Below are 16,626 nucleotides of genomic sequence, written 5' to 3'. Positions count from 1 at the left end.
GGTGATGCATATGTCTACAAAACCCGACAAGTGGAGAAATCTAAACTTTTTTTTAAACAAATATAAATATGAATATAATACATAATACTACCAATAATAACAACGTTATACAAATGCAAATTGTCATAAATAATATGATAAAAGCCCCCCTAGATGAAGAAGGCATGGAGACAGTGGATTTTATATTTATGTAGAAAATCATAATTTTTGTAATATTTTAATCCTTGAAAATGACAGTTGTGCTGGTCTAAAAATATCAACAAATCATGCCAAACATGTCTTGCACCCTTTTGCACCATGTGTATGATAAGGCCCTTTGTGTTTAACATCCATAAAAAAAACTCATAAACGTTTGGAAGCACTTGAGGGTGCGTAAATGGTAAGTAAAATTTCATTTTTGGGTAAACCTTAAAGCACCAGAGCCATAGAAAACCCTAAAATGACTCACTCATCATTGTCTCTGCACATTAAACTGACACACAAGAACATATCATGACATCATAAAATTACACAGTGAACCTTTAATATTGCATCATTTATCGGCTAGTCTATGCAAATTAACCTTAGCAGTTTAAGGATAAAACCAAGTCTATCAAGTCAAGTCACGTTCGGTTAAGGTGAAAAAGAAAAACATTTCTTTTCATGTTGGAGAGTTAGAATAGGTGAAATATTCTGACAGGAGGACAAATGAGATCAATGAGAACTATATTTTTAATGACAGCTTTCAGACACCCATGCTTCACGTTCACTCATGCTGTTGGAATTCGACCAAAGCCTGTTACCTTTTTATCGCTCAGGCCAGTCACCTGGTCCACATATTCCTCTTGAATCATGAATGCAGCCAGGTTGGCAGTGTAGCTGGCCAGGAAAATCACAGCGAAGAAGGCCCAGACCGAGACCATGATTTTGCTAGTAGTGCCTTTGGGGTTTTGCACGGGGACAGAGTTATTGAAGACCAAACCCCAAAGAAGCCAAATAGCTTTTCCGATGGTGAAGGAGGGACCGCCAGGCTCTGATAAAGTGTAAAGAGGGAGAGAAAGTGAAATAGGAACTTATTATGGTTTAATTTAATAGGAATCAGAGAGGAGTAAAGGGCAGATTAATCATATCTATTAAAAGATAGCCAGAAATGAAATGATCAGTTTTGAATGTTTTAAATTCAACGTATATATAATCAATGAGTTCCTATTTAACACAAATTAATGCTAATTATCGGATATTCGTATTTGAAATTTCCAGTGTTTTCACCAACTCAGGCTCATTCTGAAAACGTACTGCTATATACATTTCTGGAGAGCGCCAAATACATCCCAGGAGCTACATTTTTTTTGCAGTTTTTGTTTTCATGAATCCACCAGAGGCCGCTGTGTACACATTTTCAGACCTCAAATCTCTCTCGCGAGTGCTATTCACACTTGCTGTTCTTGCGTAAATCCACCAGATGCTGCTGTCGACTGACTGACCAATCGATTGACCCACCCTCCTCCTTTCCTAAACCCAACCAATAGTGTTTTCAAAAGCACAGATTGACCCGCCTACCCACTTCCCTAAACCCAACTGACAGTTTTAAAAAACAATCCAGAAAAAGAATAGCCCTCGCCGGATTTTTACCACATTTTCAGATTTTACCACATTCTCACCCTGTTATTTACTTGTTTATTTGATTTTTTGGCTTTTGTTTTACCTGCTTTCTGGAACCGTTCTTTGCCAGACTCAAACCCCATCGTTGTGGTCAGTGGTGGAGCTAGAGGTGTGTCCGGGGTGGCATTGGACAACCTTGACATCCGATCGACCACCCTGGGTGCCCCCTCCAAAAATTTGCTGCTGGCAGTTCCTGATGCTGATTGACATCTCATTTGTCTAAAAAAGTTTTTGAATTTTGCAGGCAATGCTCAAGCTATTTCCAAATCAATGACAAGCCGAAGACAAGAGCATAGTTTCAAGTAAGACGAACAGTATTGGGCTGTAACGTTGCTACAAGTAGTGACGCTACTAGCTTAACTACATTTCTCAGTAGCATGGCGGTAGCGTCACTACTTTTTAAAATCAAATAACTTTTTAGTAGCGAAGCTATTATTTTAAGCAAGAAGCGCAGTAGCATTCACACAAGCTAGATTTACTGATCGCGGATCAGTAAGTGACGGCATCTACATTCACGATGCTGTAAGACCGCTGTCTAGCCAATGAAAGTAAATCCATGTGATGGCGAGAATGACGACTTCTTCTTCCTGTTTTACGGTGGTCGACAACAAACTTTTTGGTGTGTTACTGCCACCTCTCACTCCGGTCTGTGATGTCACCAACCAATTAGGCTAACACAAGAAATTTGCTTGATGGAAAGATGACATGTTAAGATGCAATAACCTTAATTCTGATACATTCCATGTATGTAAGCATTATATTTAATTCATGATGTTTAAATATTTTTGCTATTATTGAGACGTAATGTTAGGCTAGCTGTTTGTGAGTTAAATTTATTTATAATGGAATAGTCAGCTCATATACTTTCTTCAGAGAAATGTTTTTTAGATTTTAATGTGCAGGTACAGTATGATAATGAATAAATGTGTTTCTAACTGGATCAGATGTAACCAGACTTTTATATTTTTGGACAGGGTCAAATAAACATGAAAAAAAGATTAAGATATTAGACTTCTTTATAAAGAAGCATAAACAATGTGCTTTTCCTTTTCAAATCCAGCTCTGCTTGATGTCTGCTATGTGTAATTGCAGTATTTTTTGTTTGTTTTTTTCTTTATGCTAATGTTTTTCTAAATTAATTGTTTTAATTAGCATTGTTTTTGCAAATAAAACTTTTCAATTCCATAATTTATTATTAATTATTTTAGTACAGTGTGTGTGTGTGTGTGGACCCTCTGAAATAGCAGTGGCCACCCCCTGGCCACCTCATGTAAAAAATTGTAGCTTCGCCACTGGTTGTGATCAATTCCTCTCTGCATAGCTCTACATGGCGAGCTACTGGACAAACTGGTAACAGCGGGAAAGCCGTCCATACAGAGGTAAGCGGTGAGCTGGTAAGCGCGAAAAAGAACGCCATCATCAGTTTTAAAAACTATGCAGACATAGGTACTTCTGGCTACATAATTCGCGATCTCCAGAAATGTATATAGGGCTACGCTTTCAGAATGAGCCTATTTGGTTTTCATTATCATACTTACATGTATTATTGTAAATATAAACTCATTTTGATTTTAATGGTGTCAACACACTGCAGTAAAGTTAAGACAAAATAAAAGTCAAAAATCTACAATATCTGGTGAACTTGTGATACTTGAGAGTTTCATGTTTGGGTATAAAATGAGCATCTCAGTCTTTGCATCATGGATCATGGAAATTGGATCATGGCTCCTCAGAATAATCAAAACTCCAGAATAATAAAAAAATTACATTTCTCATCAGTATTAATTGTAAATAAAACAATATTCTAAAAAACAGCATATCATTCTATCACTTTCAAAATGGTTAGAAAGCAAAGGCATAAACTGATACGTCGTGTATCAAATGTATGCGGCTGTTAGATATAAGAGTGAAAGATTTATGTGTGTATGTGTGCAGACCTCGTCCGTCTGCCAAGCAGCGATTATAGCCGACAGGACTGAAGTACTCAAAGACGAAGACGGCCACGGCTGAAACTATCAACAGCATAACGAACATCATTACCCACACATCAGCGCTGAAGGGCTCTGAGAGCACAGAAAAAGAGAGGGAAGAGAAACTATCAATGAAGACTGGAATTTGATCTTGAATCTCAATGGACTGTGTTTTTAGTACTTACCTAAAAAGGCAGATGGAGACACTGTGCCATTGCTACGAGATACCATGACACTGATCCCGGTCTCAATGAAGGGTACTGAGAAGTCAATGACCTCTGATCTCTCTTCGTTTATGGTCAGAGACCCCACTGCCATGTGGGCATTCTTCAGCACCACCTAGACATAAAGAAAATGGACAGTTAAATCCTGCTGTCACCAAGGGTATTGACCAGTGTATAATTTGCTCCCAATGTATAATTTGACCAATGTATAATCCGCACCCGCGACAATATAATTTCCAACAAATATTTAGCATTTAAAGATATTGGAGGGTTCATACCAACATTTTGTAAGGGGCTCCCGTCAGTCTGTCAGTAAAACCCTAAAATTACCCCCCTAAAATGTGGTTGTCTCAAGTATGTGCGCTATTTCCACTCAATAACCTCACCTTTGACATACATGAAAAGTCTGATGATTTTTGGCAGCTATGGACACCTTTTAGGCATTACATTAATAATTTCTCCTGATTTACTATTCTATTGTACATATTTAGCTCCTAGCCTGACTGTATTATCCTGTTTACTTGTTTGTATATTTCCTATTGTTTCCTACTGTATAGCTGAGATTGCATTTGTATGTGCTGATGTATTAACCCAGCAGGCACACAACATTATAAGATGTTAATGTTAGGTTAGGTTTAGGTCATGACGTCAGGTGACCAAAATTCAATGTCTAGCCAGCGTCTAAGGACAACGTTATTTTGACGTCCAATAATGACATCAAATTACATTGATTGATTTTAAGTTGTGTTGGAAAGTGACCAAAATCCAACAACTAATAGATGTCTTAGTGATAATGTCCACACAACGTCAAGGTGTAACATGATTATACGGTGATATTTGGTTGATTTTAGGTTGGACGTTGGACATTGACGTCAGCCTGACACTGGGTTCTGACGTCAACTCGATTTTCATTTCCAAACAAAATCCAACATCCCCATGACATTGGGATACAACGTCAATATGACAACATGTTGATGTCCTGTGCCTGCAGGGAAAATAACCGACGATTAATAATGAAAAAAAAAAAATGAAAACCCTAAAACTAGCCCAAGATACAAATCCATTTAATATCAGCACCAAGACATTGTTGTAACTGTCACAACCCCATCATGTGTGTTGTGTTCTCTGTTCATTCCCTATGGTCTGCTGGTTGCCCTGGGCTCTGTGCCACACCCTGATTAGTAGTCATAGTTACCCTTGTTAGTTGCCCCAGTGATTAAAGGAACACTCCACACAGATTCTTTACTATTATGCTTGAATAAGAATAAGAGCAATATTGGCCTAGAAAATGGTAATTTTTCATTTCCATTAGCTTTATTACACTATGTAAATAACTACAGAAGGTTCATACTTTAAATAGAAAAATTATCAAAAATGAAACGAAATGCTATTGGTTAAAACCAATTCAATTCATGATTCTAACTTAAGCTAAAAGTGAACCTGTCAGAACAAGAAATTAGCTGAATGGATTCAAAATTAGTACAAGCCAACTGATTAACTCCAGGAGATGAGTCTTTTTCCCAATAAGGTGGAGTGTTCCTTTAATTGTCTCCACCCTCTCTGATACATTGCCTGCTTGTTAGCCCCTTTGTTTCACTCAGTGTTTGTGAGCTGTTTTCTATGTTAGTTTTCTTTGTAGTGATGGGACAAACAAAGCCTTTCAAAGATTTGAAACAAATGAACCAATCACAAAATGATTCACTGATTTGACAGAATTAAAACACAACATGTGTACAGTTGAAGTGAGAATTATTAGCCCCCCTGTTTATTTTTTCCCCAATTTCTGTTTAACGGAGAGCATATTTTTTCAACACATTTCTAAACATAATAGTTTTAATAACTCATTTCTAATAACTGATTTATTTTATTTTTGCCATGATGACAGTAAATAATATTTACTAGATATTTTTCAAGACACTTCTATACAGCTTAAAGTGACATTTAAAGGCTTAACTAGGGTAATTAGGTTAACTAGGCAGGTTAGGGTAATTAGGCAAGTTATTGTATAATGATGGTTTGTTCTGTAGAGTATCAAAAAAATTGCTTAAAGGGGCAAATAATTTTGACCTTAAAATGGTTCATAAAAAATTAAAAACTGCTTTTATTCTAGCCGAAATAAAACAAATAAGACTTTCTCCAGAAGAAAAAATATTATCAGACATACTGTGAAAATTTCCTTGCTCTGTTAAACATCATTTGGGAAACACTCAAAAAAGAAAAAAATTCAAAGGGGGGCTATTAATTCTGACTTCAACTGTAAACCAGGGGTTCTTTTTTGTATGAAGGCCCAAAACCAAATATCATTGAGAGCCGTGGGCGAAGGTAAATATATGAAATTATATTACATTAAAGGTGCCAATTTACTTCAAAATATTTCAAAATAAATAGAAAACATTACTTTAAATCGTATTAACAAATGCAGTATAACTTTTAAAATGACAACCTATTGTAATAAAAACTTAAACAATCACATTTATAACACAATGAAGATCTATACTGAATACACCGGTCAGGCAGAACATGCCTTTGACTTGATTTGCTTATGCACCAAAGTCTCTGCATTGATGGGTGACAGTATGTACATTTAAACAAAATCTTCTTAATTTACAATTTACAATTGCTATTAACAATTAAGCAAACAAAGGGTAACATTCGATTTGAATTCACAATCTTGAAACCCCATCTCCATCATTCTCCTTCTCTTCTCAGATGGGATGGCAGGCCAAATCAAAGGTTACCATGGGCAAACTGATTGCAAGTTTTGCAACAAACCATTTAAGTTCAAAAACTAATCCTAATGAGTACTGTCAACGTAATTCATTTGAGTAAAAGAAGCAATTTGAACACAGTAAATCCCAATAAATGAAGAGAACTCAAACCAACTGGGTACTGTAAAACCCAGTAAGTTAAGGCAACTCAAACCATTTGAGGAAACTGATTGCAACAAACCATTTGAGTTAAAAAAACTAATTTATTGTCACGGATTGGCCAGGCTCTTCCACCAGCATCACGCAACGATCACCGTCACCTGAGTATTAACCACGCACAGCTGCACCCAATCACTTCCATTCACTATATAAGCACACACCTCACTTCAGTCAGTGTCCGGTCTCGTTCCCACGAAGCGGACTCATAGCGAGTACCTCCTGGTAGTCACTATCACATTTCTCTAATCGCTTGAACTTACTTGATCTCTGTCTCGTTCCAGTCTGTCCAGTGTTCCCGGTGTCCTGTCTGTATCGAGTGTGTCTTCAGTCTGTCTTCCCCTCAAGCCCTCTGGTGTGTGCATTCGGTCTCCCTCAGTGTCTGTCATCCATCCTGCTCCGAAGAAGGAATACCATCTCAACATTACTACAATTACATCCCCTTTGTTATCCTCGTATGCTCCTCTGCTGTAATAAACATCTTTCATTATATACTCACCTAACTTGTCCGTCTGCTTCCCTAACAGAAGACCGGACCTTACAGTTTACAGCATGAGCACTCCGGATCCCATTCAGGAGTTGGTGGACTCCCTGAAGAGAGTTTTAATGCCAGCTACTCCACTTCCCGAAGCACCACCAGCACCGAGCACTTCTTCACCGTCCACCCACTCATCCAGTCCCATGGCTCGACCAGCGCCCTACTCTGGCGGGGCGGAGGAGTGCAATGGCTTTCTATTACAATGTTCTCTGATATTCACAATGCAACCAGATTTATACCCCACAGATCGGTCCAAAATTGCCTTCATCATCTCCCTTCTCTCTGGGTCGGCTCTCCGGTGGGCTGAGACCATCTGGCAGCAAGCTGGGCCGGTAACCAATTCCATTCATAACTTTACCACATATTTCAAGGAGGTCTTTGGTCGTACAGATGGAGAAGTAGCAGCCGGAGAACAACTATATCATCTTAAGCAGGGAGCCATGTCCACCCAGGACTATGCGCTCCGGTTTCGGACTCTGGCTGCTGCTAGTGGATGGAATGAGCGATCTCTCCTAACAACTTACCGGCTCGGATTGGAGCCCAATCTGAGGTTACAGCTGGCAGCCCTCGACGATACTATGGGGTTGGAAAAATTCATCCAACAATCACTTCGATGTTCTGATCGTCTGAAGGTCTACCAGCATGATCTCCCATCAATCTCACAAGCACTCCTTCGTCCGCCAGAGCCAGTCGTCCCTCCAGAACCAGAACCTATGATTGTCGAGTCTGGTAGACTTACGATTACTGAGCGACAGAGGAGGCTGACCCGGGGTCTGTGTATGTACTGTGGTGCCGAAGGACATGTCAGGCTGGACTGTCCCATTCGTCCAGTACGTTCATTGGTGAGTGTGTTCAGTTCTCCCGTTGAAAAAATGCACCCTCTCACCACCAATGTTCAGTTAACTGCCCATTCTGTCTCCATTTCAGTCACGGCTCTCATCGACTCCGGGTCAGCCGGAAATTTCATCTCGCACGCCCTCTGTCGCCGCCTCCAGCTCCACACCGAAGCCTCGACGCACGTCTACCAGATTCAACCTATAACCACCGATATCCATTCCCAGGCACGTATCCATCGTAAATGTGAACCCGTCACCCTCAGAGTAGGGTTACTTCATAAAGAAGAAATTCAATTTCTGGTTCTGGAGGGAGCATCAATGGACATCATCTTAGGGCGCCCGTGGCTGGTGAAGCATGATCCCATCCTCTCTTGGGGCACCGGAGAAATCAAAAGATGGGGTAAAGAATGCGTCTCCAGCTGTTTTCCTGACCTACCCTTGCAGATCCAGAGACCCATAAATGTCTATGTCACGTCTGTCGAAAGTCCAGTTGAGAAACAATCCATCCAGATCCCGAAGATCTACTCCTCATACGAGGACGTATTTTGCCCCAAGAGAGCTTTCCAGCTACCTCCACATCGGCCATGGGACTGCGCCATTGACCTGCTTCCTGATGCTCCTATGCCCAGAGGTAGGATCTACCCGTTGTCCCTTCCAGAAACTAAGGCCATGGAGGAGTACATTCAGGAGGCTCTGAGTCAGGGGTATATTCGCCAGTCCACGTCACCCGCTGCTTCAAGCTTCTTCTTCGTGGCCAAGAAGGATGGAGGGCTGCGGCCATGTATAGATTACCGAGTTCTAAACCAAGGTACCATCAAGTTCAGGTACCCACTTCCTCTCGTCCCTGCGGCCCTGGAACAACTCCGATCTGCCCGGATATTCACTAAGTTGGACCTCCGCAGCGCCTACAATCTGGTACGAATACGCGAGGGGGACGAATGGAAGACGGCGTTTGTGACCCCTACTGGACACTACGAATATCTGGTCATGCCCTATGGTCTGGTCAACGCCCCCTCCGTATTCCAGAACTTCATACACGAAGTCCTCCGGGAGTTCCTCCATATCTCCGTCATTGTCTATATTGATGATATCCTGATTTACTCCCGGAGTGAGGCCGAACATCGCCACCACGTTGCGGAGGTCCTACAAACCCTACGGAACCATAAACTGTACCTCAAGGCTGAGAAGTGCTCATTTCACTTACCATCTGTCCAGTTCCTCGGATACATCATTGACCGAAAAGGGGTTCGCATGGACGAGGGGAAGGTCACTTCCGTCATCTCCTGGCCTGAACCAAAAACCATTAAAGAACTCCAACGATTCCTAGGGTTTGCCAATTTCTATCGCCGTTTCATCAACAATTACAGTCTTATCACCGCTCCACTTACCAACCTCCTAAAGAATCAACCCAAAACACTATCCTGGTCACCCGAAGCGGCCGCAGCCTTCCAAAGACTCAAGAAGTCCTTCACGCAGGCTCCACTCCTGACTCACCCCAATCCCGACTTACCTTTCGTGGTCGAGGTGGATGCATCGACCACCGGAGTAGGAGCCATCTTGTCCCAGCTCCATGGGAATCCCTCACTACTCCATCCATGCGCCTACTTCTCCCGTAAGCTCAGCCCGGCAGAAAAGAACTATGACATCGGGAACCGTGAACTTCTAGCCATCAAGCTCGCCCTGGAGGAGTGGCGACACTGGTTGGAGGGAGCTAAACACCCATTCCAGGTGATTACCGACCATAAAAACTTACAGTACCTTAAAGAAGCGAAAAGACTCTGTCCTCGTCAAGTCCGGTGGTCCTTATTCTTCTCCAGATTTCAGTTCTCCATATCATATCGACCAGGATCCAAAAACATCCGGGCGGATGCACTCTCCAGAATCCATGACCAACAGGAAACAAGTGAGACCCCGGCCAACATTCTCCCAGATCAGATCACTGTCTGTCCCATCACCTGGTCTGCTCCAACAGTTGTCGCCACCCCAGAGTCCAGAACTCCGCCGGGCTGTCCCCCCAATCGACGATTCATCCCTGAAAATCAACGGGTAGATCTCATTCACTCCAGTCATACCTCTCTGGGCACAGGGCATCCCGGGGCCAACAACACCCTCTCGCTGCTATCCCAACGCTTCTGGTGGCCGAACATGGCGAGGGATGTGAGGAGATACATCCAAGGCTGTAGAGAATGTGCCATGTCAAAGAGTCCTCGTCATCTACCTGCAGGAAAACTCCATCCCTTGCCCATCCCAAACCGCCCCTGGTCACACCTAGGAGTTGACTTCATGACAGACCTCCCATCGTCTGAAGGTAATACTTGCATATTAGTCATTGTAGATCGATTTTCCAAATTCTGTCGTCTGATTCCTCTGAAGGGTCTACCCACAGCCCTAGAAACTGCTGAAAACCTATTTAACCATGTCTTTCGATGTTTTGGGCTACCTGAAGACATAGTCTCGGACCGAGGACCCCAATTCATATCCAGACTATGGAAAGCCTTTTTTAGACTCCTAGGTGTGACCGTCAGCCTCTCGTCTGGCTATCACCCACAGACCAACGGCCAGACTGAGAGGAAAATTCAAGAAGTGGGGCGGTTCCTCAGGACCTTCTGTCACGGTCATCAGAACTCCTGGAGCCAGTTCCTGGGCTGGGCGGAATATGCCCAGAATTCCCTGCGGCAACCTACCACCGGACTTACGCCATTCCAGTGTATTCTGGGCTTCCAACCTCCACTCTTTCCCTGGGATGGCGAACCTTCTGACGTCCCCGCAGTGGATTACTGGTTCCGGGAGAGCGAGAGGGTCTGGGACGATGCTCATCACCATCTCCAGAGGGCAGTTCGCCGAGCCAAGGAGGTGTCAGACAAGAAGAGGATTCCTGGACCTGCCTATGCTCCGGGGCAGAAAGTTTGGCTCTCCACCAGAGACATCCGCTTGCGACTGCCCTCCCGAAAACTTAGTCCCAGATTTGTTGGTCCCTTCACCATCCTGGAACAGGTCAACCCAGTCACCTATAAGTTACAGCTACCACCACAATACAGAATTCACCCCACATTCCACGTGTCACTCCTCAAACCCTTTCACGACCCTCTGATTCCTTCCACAGAGCCTGGCCATGAAGAGGAACCCCCTCTCCCACTGATTTCAGAAGAAGGGTCCATATACAAGGTCAAGGACATTCTACGGTCCCGACGTCGTGGTGGTCATCTGGAATACCTCGTAGACTGGGAAGGATATGGTCCAGAAGAGAGGTCTTGGGTCCACAGATCCGATATATTAGATCCCGCACTCATGGAGGAGTTCCACTCCAATCACCCCGAGTTCCCAGCACCTCGTGGACGAGGTAGACCACCACGGCGTCGACGGTCTAGGCCCTCAGGAGCGGGCCCTGGGGAGGGGGGTAATGTCACGGATTGGCCAGGCTCTTCCACCAGCATCACGCAACGATCACCGTCACCTGAGTATTAACCACGCACAGCTGCACCCAATCACTTCTATTCACTATATAAGCACACACCTCACTTCAGTCAGTGTCCGGTCTCGTTCCCACGAAGCGGACTCATAGCGAGTACCTCCTGGTAGTCACTATCACATTTCTCTAATCGCTTGAACTTACTTGATCTCTGTCTCGTTCCAGTCTGTCCAGTGTTCCCGGTGTCCTGTCTGTATCGAGTGTGTCTTCAGTCTGTCTTCCCCTCAAGCCCTCTGGTGTGTGCATTCGGTCTCCCTCAGTGTCTGTCATCCATCCTGCTCCGAAGAAGGAATACCATCTCAACATTACTACAATTACATCCCCTTTGTTATCCTCGTATGCTCCTCTGCTGTAATAAACATCTTTCATTATATACTCACCTAACTTGTCCGTCTGCTTCCCTAACATTTATATGTGTACTGTGAACTTACTCCATTTAAGTTGAAGTAATGACTCAATTAACTTCAACACTGAGTTCAAAACTCTTTTCAAAAGAGTAGAATTAACTTCCAGTAAATTTTGAGTTAACTACACTCATTTCATTTGATAAAGTTTTCTGTTGGGTTTTACAGTGTATTATTATTTCTTATTATTTAACAAAGGTCTCATTAGAATACCTACAAACTCGTGAAACTGATCCGAGATCTATGTTGAGTGTTGATCTGAGTGAACACGGATTAATAACGTGTATTTTATGGTATTACTATCAAATCTCCCAGCAAAATAAAACCACTGAATGTTTAATATGTTTCAAAACAGTAACAACATAACGAAGTCCTGTTTATTGAAATCACGTGACCTTGCAAATTTGATACACGCTCTGATCCACTAATTGGAAACAACAGGTTGGTAAAGGTTTTGAAGCATCATGCAGTAGTGCTTCGAAAAAAGTTATCACCAGTTCTTCATGTTCCTTGTTTGGTTTCTCCTTAAAATATCTTGCATTTAGATCTGCCTGATTTCCTGCAATCAGTAACGTTTGAAGAAACTAAAGTGCAAAGATTGGATGGGGATGAGTCTTTCTAGTAAGCATGTGTTGAACATTATGTTTGCACACACATCAAATGCAGTATATTTTAAAAGGTTGTGAATTTGACTGTGTGCATGCTGCTAATGTACATGTAAAAAAACATTTTGGGCATCTGTTCATTCAAAGTAGTTTCACTGTCAATAAACAACGATGAAACCGGTAATATAATAAGAAAAAATAATGTTAACACTTTACAATACGGTTCATTAGTTAATGCATTTACTAACATGAACAAATTATGAACAACGCTTGTACAGCATTTATTAATCATAACTGAGAATTTACTAATGCATTATTAACAACCAAGTCCATGCTTGTTAACATTAGTTAATGCACCGTGAGTTAACATGAACTAACAATGAACAACTGTATTTTCATTAACTAACGTTAACTAACATGAACAAATACTGTAGTAAATGTATTGTTCATTGTTTGTTCATGTTAGTAAATGCATTAATTAACATTAACTAATGAACCTTATTGTAAAGTGTGACAAAAATAATCATTTCAAGCAGTAGAAAAATACAACACATAAAAGAAACAAATTAAATTACACTAAAAATGCTAATTAAATAAACAACGTAGCCTACAAAAATATTCCACTAGAATGCAGCTATTAAGTAATCAAATAAAAAAAAAAAAGGCTGTAGCTATAGTCTTCAGAGTATGAATTAAATATACCCTGACTCTTTATAAGCTTTTGTGAAGAGCAGTGAATAATTCTTTTATTTTCATCTGTGGTTCATTAGACTGCTGTCACTTTAGAACTGAATGCACAGATCTAATAATCTGACAAGCATTCAATTACGTTCCTAACTCTTTTTGTTCACTGAACACACATAACTGGCCCTGTGTAAGTGAAAACTTGCTAAAACTGACATTTTTATCTATGTGTGTGTGAGTATCTGTCTGAGTGCGTACCCAAAGCCCAAAGTAGCCTGTACTTGTCCATGTTTCACTCCCTTTCGGTTCACACATACACCTGGGGAACAGCTTTCTTTCACAGCTCAATATGCTTTTAACTCTTTTTTTTTTGTATCGAACTTGTTCGACAGGAGACTTTAATGGAAAGTAACAGTATGTGCCAGTGTGCTTTCATAATGTAAAAGTAAAAAGTAAAATGATATTAATTGCACATTCACGTTTTCTAATCAGCATGAGATCACAATCCAACAAAAGTTCTGATGGGATTGGAAAGTTCTGCAGGAGATGTAGCTACCAACAATGCGCAAGTTAAAGAATTAGAAATTTCCTTAATTTTCTGTGTAACACATTAATGCCGAGTTCAGACTGCATGATTTTAGCCCCGATTTTGACTCGCCAACAGGTTTTGAGAAATCGCAGACAAATGTCTAAAATCACAAGGAAATCAGTGCTCGTGCACATGAGTGACAATCACACAGTATGAACTATCAAAGACGCGATCTGAGAGTATCGCTAATGAGTCGCCGATGCCTGTGAGATATTTGGCGTGCTAAATATCTGGAGCTGTCAGCGATTCAAATCATGCCGTGTGAAATGAGTTTTGACTGAATATAACATCGGCGATTGCCTACAGCCAATGAGAGAGCAGCATTTCCTTGTGTGTGTGCACCTGCAGGCCAGCGGGAGGTTGGGGAGAAGTTAAAAGCGCTCATTTTCGGTTTATTTGGACCCAAGAAATGGAGGAAAAACTAGTGGAGGTTTGACAGGAGCACCCGTGTCTGTTTGACGTTTCATACAGAAAGTTAAAAAAGAAAGTTGCTAATTGCTAATTACCTTTAAACCCAGGTGAGCAAATATGTACAAATATGTATATCTTTCTTGTTATGTAGTTAATAACAAAAGATATAATACGTGTTTTTGGCTGTGAGATGTATTTTGGACGAAGTTGTCGGCGATTCTTCCTATTGTAAAGTCATGCAATGTGAAAGCTCCTGTTGCCAATCCATCTTGCAGTGTAAACAAAGCAGCAACAAAACGCTAGCCCAGATAGTCATGCAGTGTGAAAACATCTGTGACACGACTACTTTAAAAATCATGCAGTCTGAACTCGGCATAAGCATCACACATCACATTATGATGCAAAAAGTGCTACTAATAATAATGTGTGGATAAGATAAGGTGCTAACAACAAACACTAAATTATTAAAGTCAACTTTTTAGCAAATAACAGTAAACTAACTGTCCTACCATCAACTTTCTGTCTGAACGTAAATCGAACCTGGTTCAAATTTTTTATGATAGACAAAAGTTTCGGAGGCAGTGTGTCAATATGATTTACATAACGTGAGGTCGATTTAATTTTTAATTTGTATTCAGTGTGCAATACCTTTAGGCTAAAAGCCATAAAAACAATTATAAGACACTGGAGCAACTGCTGATGAGAGACAAGCATGACGTGGGGAAAAAGTAGCAGAGCTTTTATTATGCCACAGTCCACTGCTTCCGGTTCTTCCGGACATGATCACACAGGGTAACACCAGCGCTGTTTTATCATTCGTTCGTTCATTTTCTTTTCGGTTTAGTCCCTTTATTAATTCGGGGTCGCCACAGCGGAATGAACCGCCAGGTGCTAACAACAAACACAAAATTATTAAAGTATACTTTTTTAGCAAATAACAGTAAACTACTGTTTCACAGTAAACTCAACTTTGTGTCTGAAAGGGATTTAATTTTCTTGGTAATTTTGACCACTAGAGGGTGCATATTTACAACAAACAAAGTTGCATTATGATGATGCTGTGACTGAGTGTGGAATCATGGGAGTTGTGGTCTTCATTACATCCTATGGGAATCGTGGGTGTAATTTATCATGGTAGTATGAAGCAGAGTAAAAGTCTTTGCACACTGAAATTTTCGAATGCTTTTTTTTGTTATTTATATGCGAAAAATACGTCACAAAAACAAGCCTTGCATACTGAGTCCGATACGTATTAATTAATCCATTACGAAAAAGCGCAATTCGGAGCCAAAAAGCGCATTTCGGAGCCAGTTCAAGCAGTGATAATTTGTTCTCTCTTCTCCAAACAGAAAGAGGAATAGGCTGCATATTGTATTCATCCAATTCTGCATTAGAGGAAGGAGAGTTCAGCTCATTATCAAAGATCTGCGCTGGATTATCATGAAATGCAAAGCTTATTTCAGGAAATCAGTGGATTTTTAATACATTGCTTGTGATACTTCACACATTCACGTACATAACGTACGTACTCTGAACAGAGACTGGCAGTACCTATAGACACTGTAATAGATGGCGGCCGCATTGACGTGTCGAAGCAATGGACCGAAAGCAGACCATGCCTTCTATTATAATGTCTAAGGGCAGTATGTCAAATGTAGGGACACACACCTCAAACAGCAGTAGGGGAGAGGTGCGCCAGTCACAGAATCCAGCATATGGGTTCTCAAATCTCCACCACATTCTGTCTTTATTTTATGCACTGTGTTTGTCATAAAGTTATCAGTGACTCAAGTCACGGCATTTTGTATTTTGCCTTTTGCTTGTACGGTGGCTCTGAACTGTCAATACACCTCTCAAAGCACTTTTTCGGATGCGAAAAGTGGAAGTAAATCGAACCTGGTTCAAATTTTTTATGATAGACAAAAGTTTCGGAGGCAGTGTGTCAATATGATTGAAACAACGTGAGGTCAAATTTATTTTTTAATTTGTATTCAGTGTGCAATACCATTAGGCTAAAAGCCATAAAAAGAATCCTAAGACACTGGAGCAACTGCTGATGAGAGACAAGCATGACGTGGGGAAAAAGTAGCAGAGCTTTTATTATGTCACAGTCCACTGCTTCCGGTTCTTCCGGACATGATCACACAGGGTAACACCAGCGCTGCTTTATCATTCATTCATTCATTTTCTTTTCGGTTTAGTCCCTTTATTAATCCGGGGTCGCCACAGCGGATTGAACCGCCAACTTATCCAGCAAATGTTTTATGCAGCGGATGCCCTTCCAGCTGCAACCCATCTCTGGGAAACATCCATAAACACTCATTCACACTT

The 16,626-nt window shown here is 41.3% G+C and overlaps 1 protein-coding gene across 3 annotated transcripts in view; it reads right to left on the bottom strand.

Annotated features, from left to right (window-relative positions):
* The window catches only part of grin2bb (glutamate receptor, ionotropic, N-methyl D-aspartate 2B, genome duplicate b), a 193,285-nt gene that overhangs the window by 21,122 nt on the left and 155,537 nt on the right, over positions 1-16,626 (bottom strand). For all 3 annotated transcript variants that reach the window (XM_056456689.1, XM_056456692.1, XM_056456690.1), the window contains exons 10-12: positions 3,797-3,950; positions 3,579-3,704; positions 783-1,012 (exon numbers count right to left, since the gene is read on the bottom strand). In XM_056456689.1, coding sequence (XP_056312664.1) covers positions 783-1,012; positions 3,579-3,704; positions 3,797-3,950 — 510 coding nt within the window. The remainder of the gene's footprint in view (positions 1-782; positions 1,013-3,578; positions 3,705-3,796; positions 3,951-16,626) is intronic.

Source organism: Danio aesculapii, chromosome 1 (genome assembly GCF_903798145.1).
Source record: "Danio aesculapii chromosome 1, fDanAes4.1, whole genome shotgun sequence".
Lineage (NCBI taxonomy): Eukaryota > Metazoa > Chordata > Actinopteri > Cypriniformes > Danionidae > Danio > Danio aesculapii.
Note: the sequence above shows the minus strand (reverse complement) of the source record. Positions and strands in the feature narration are given on the sequence as shown.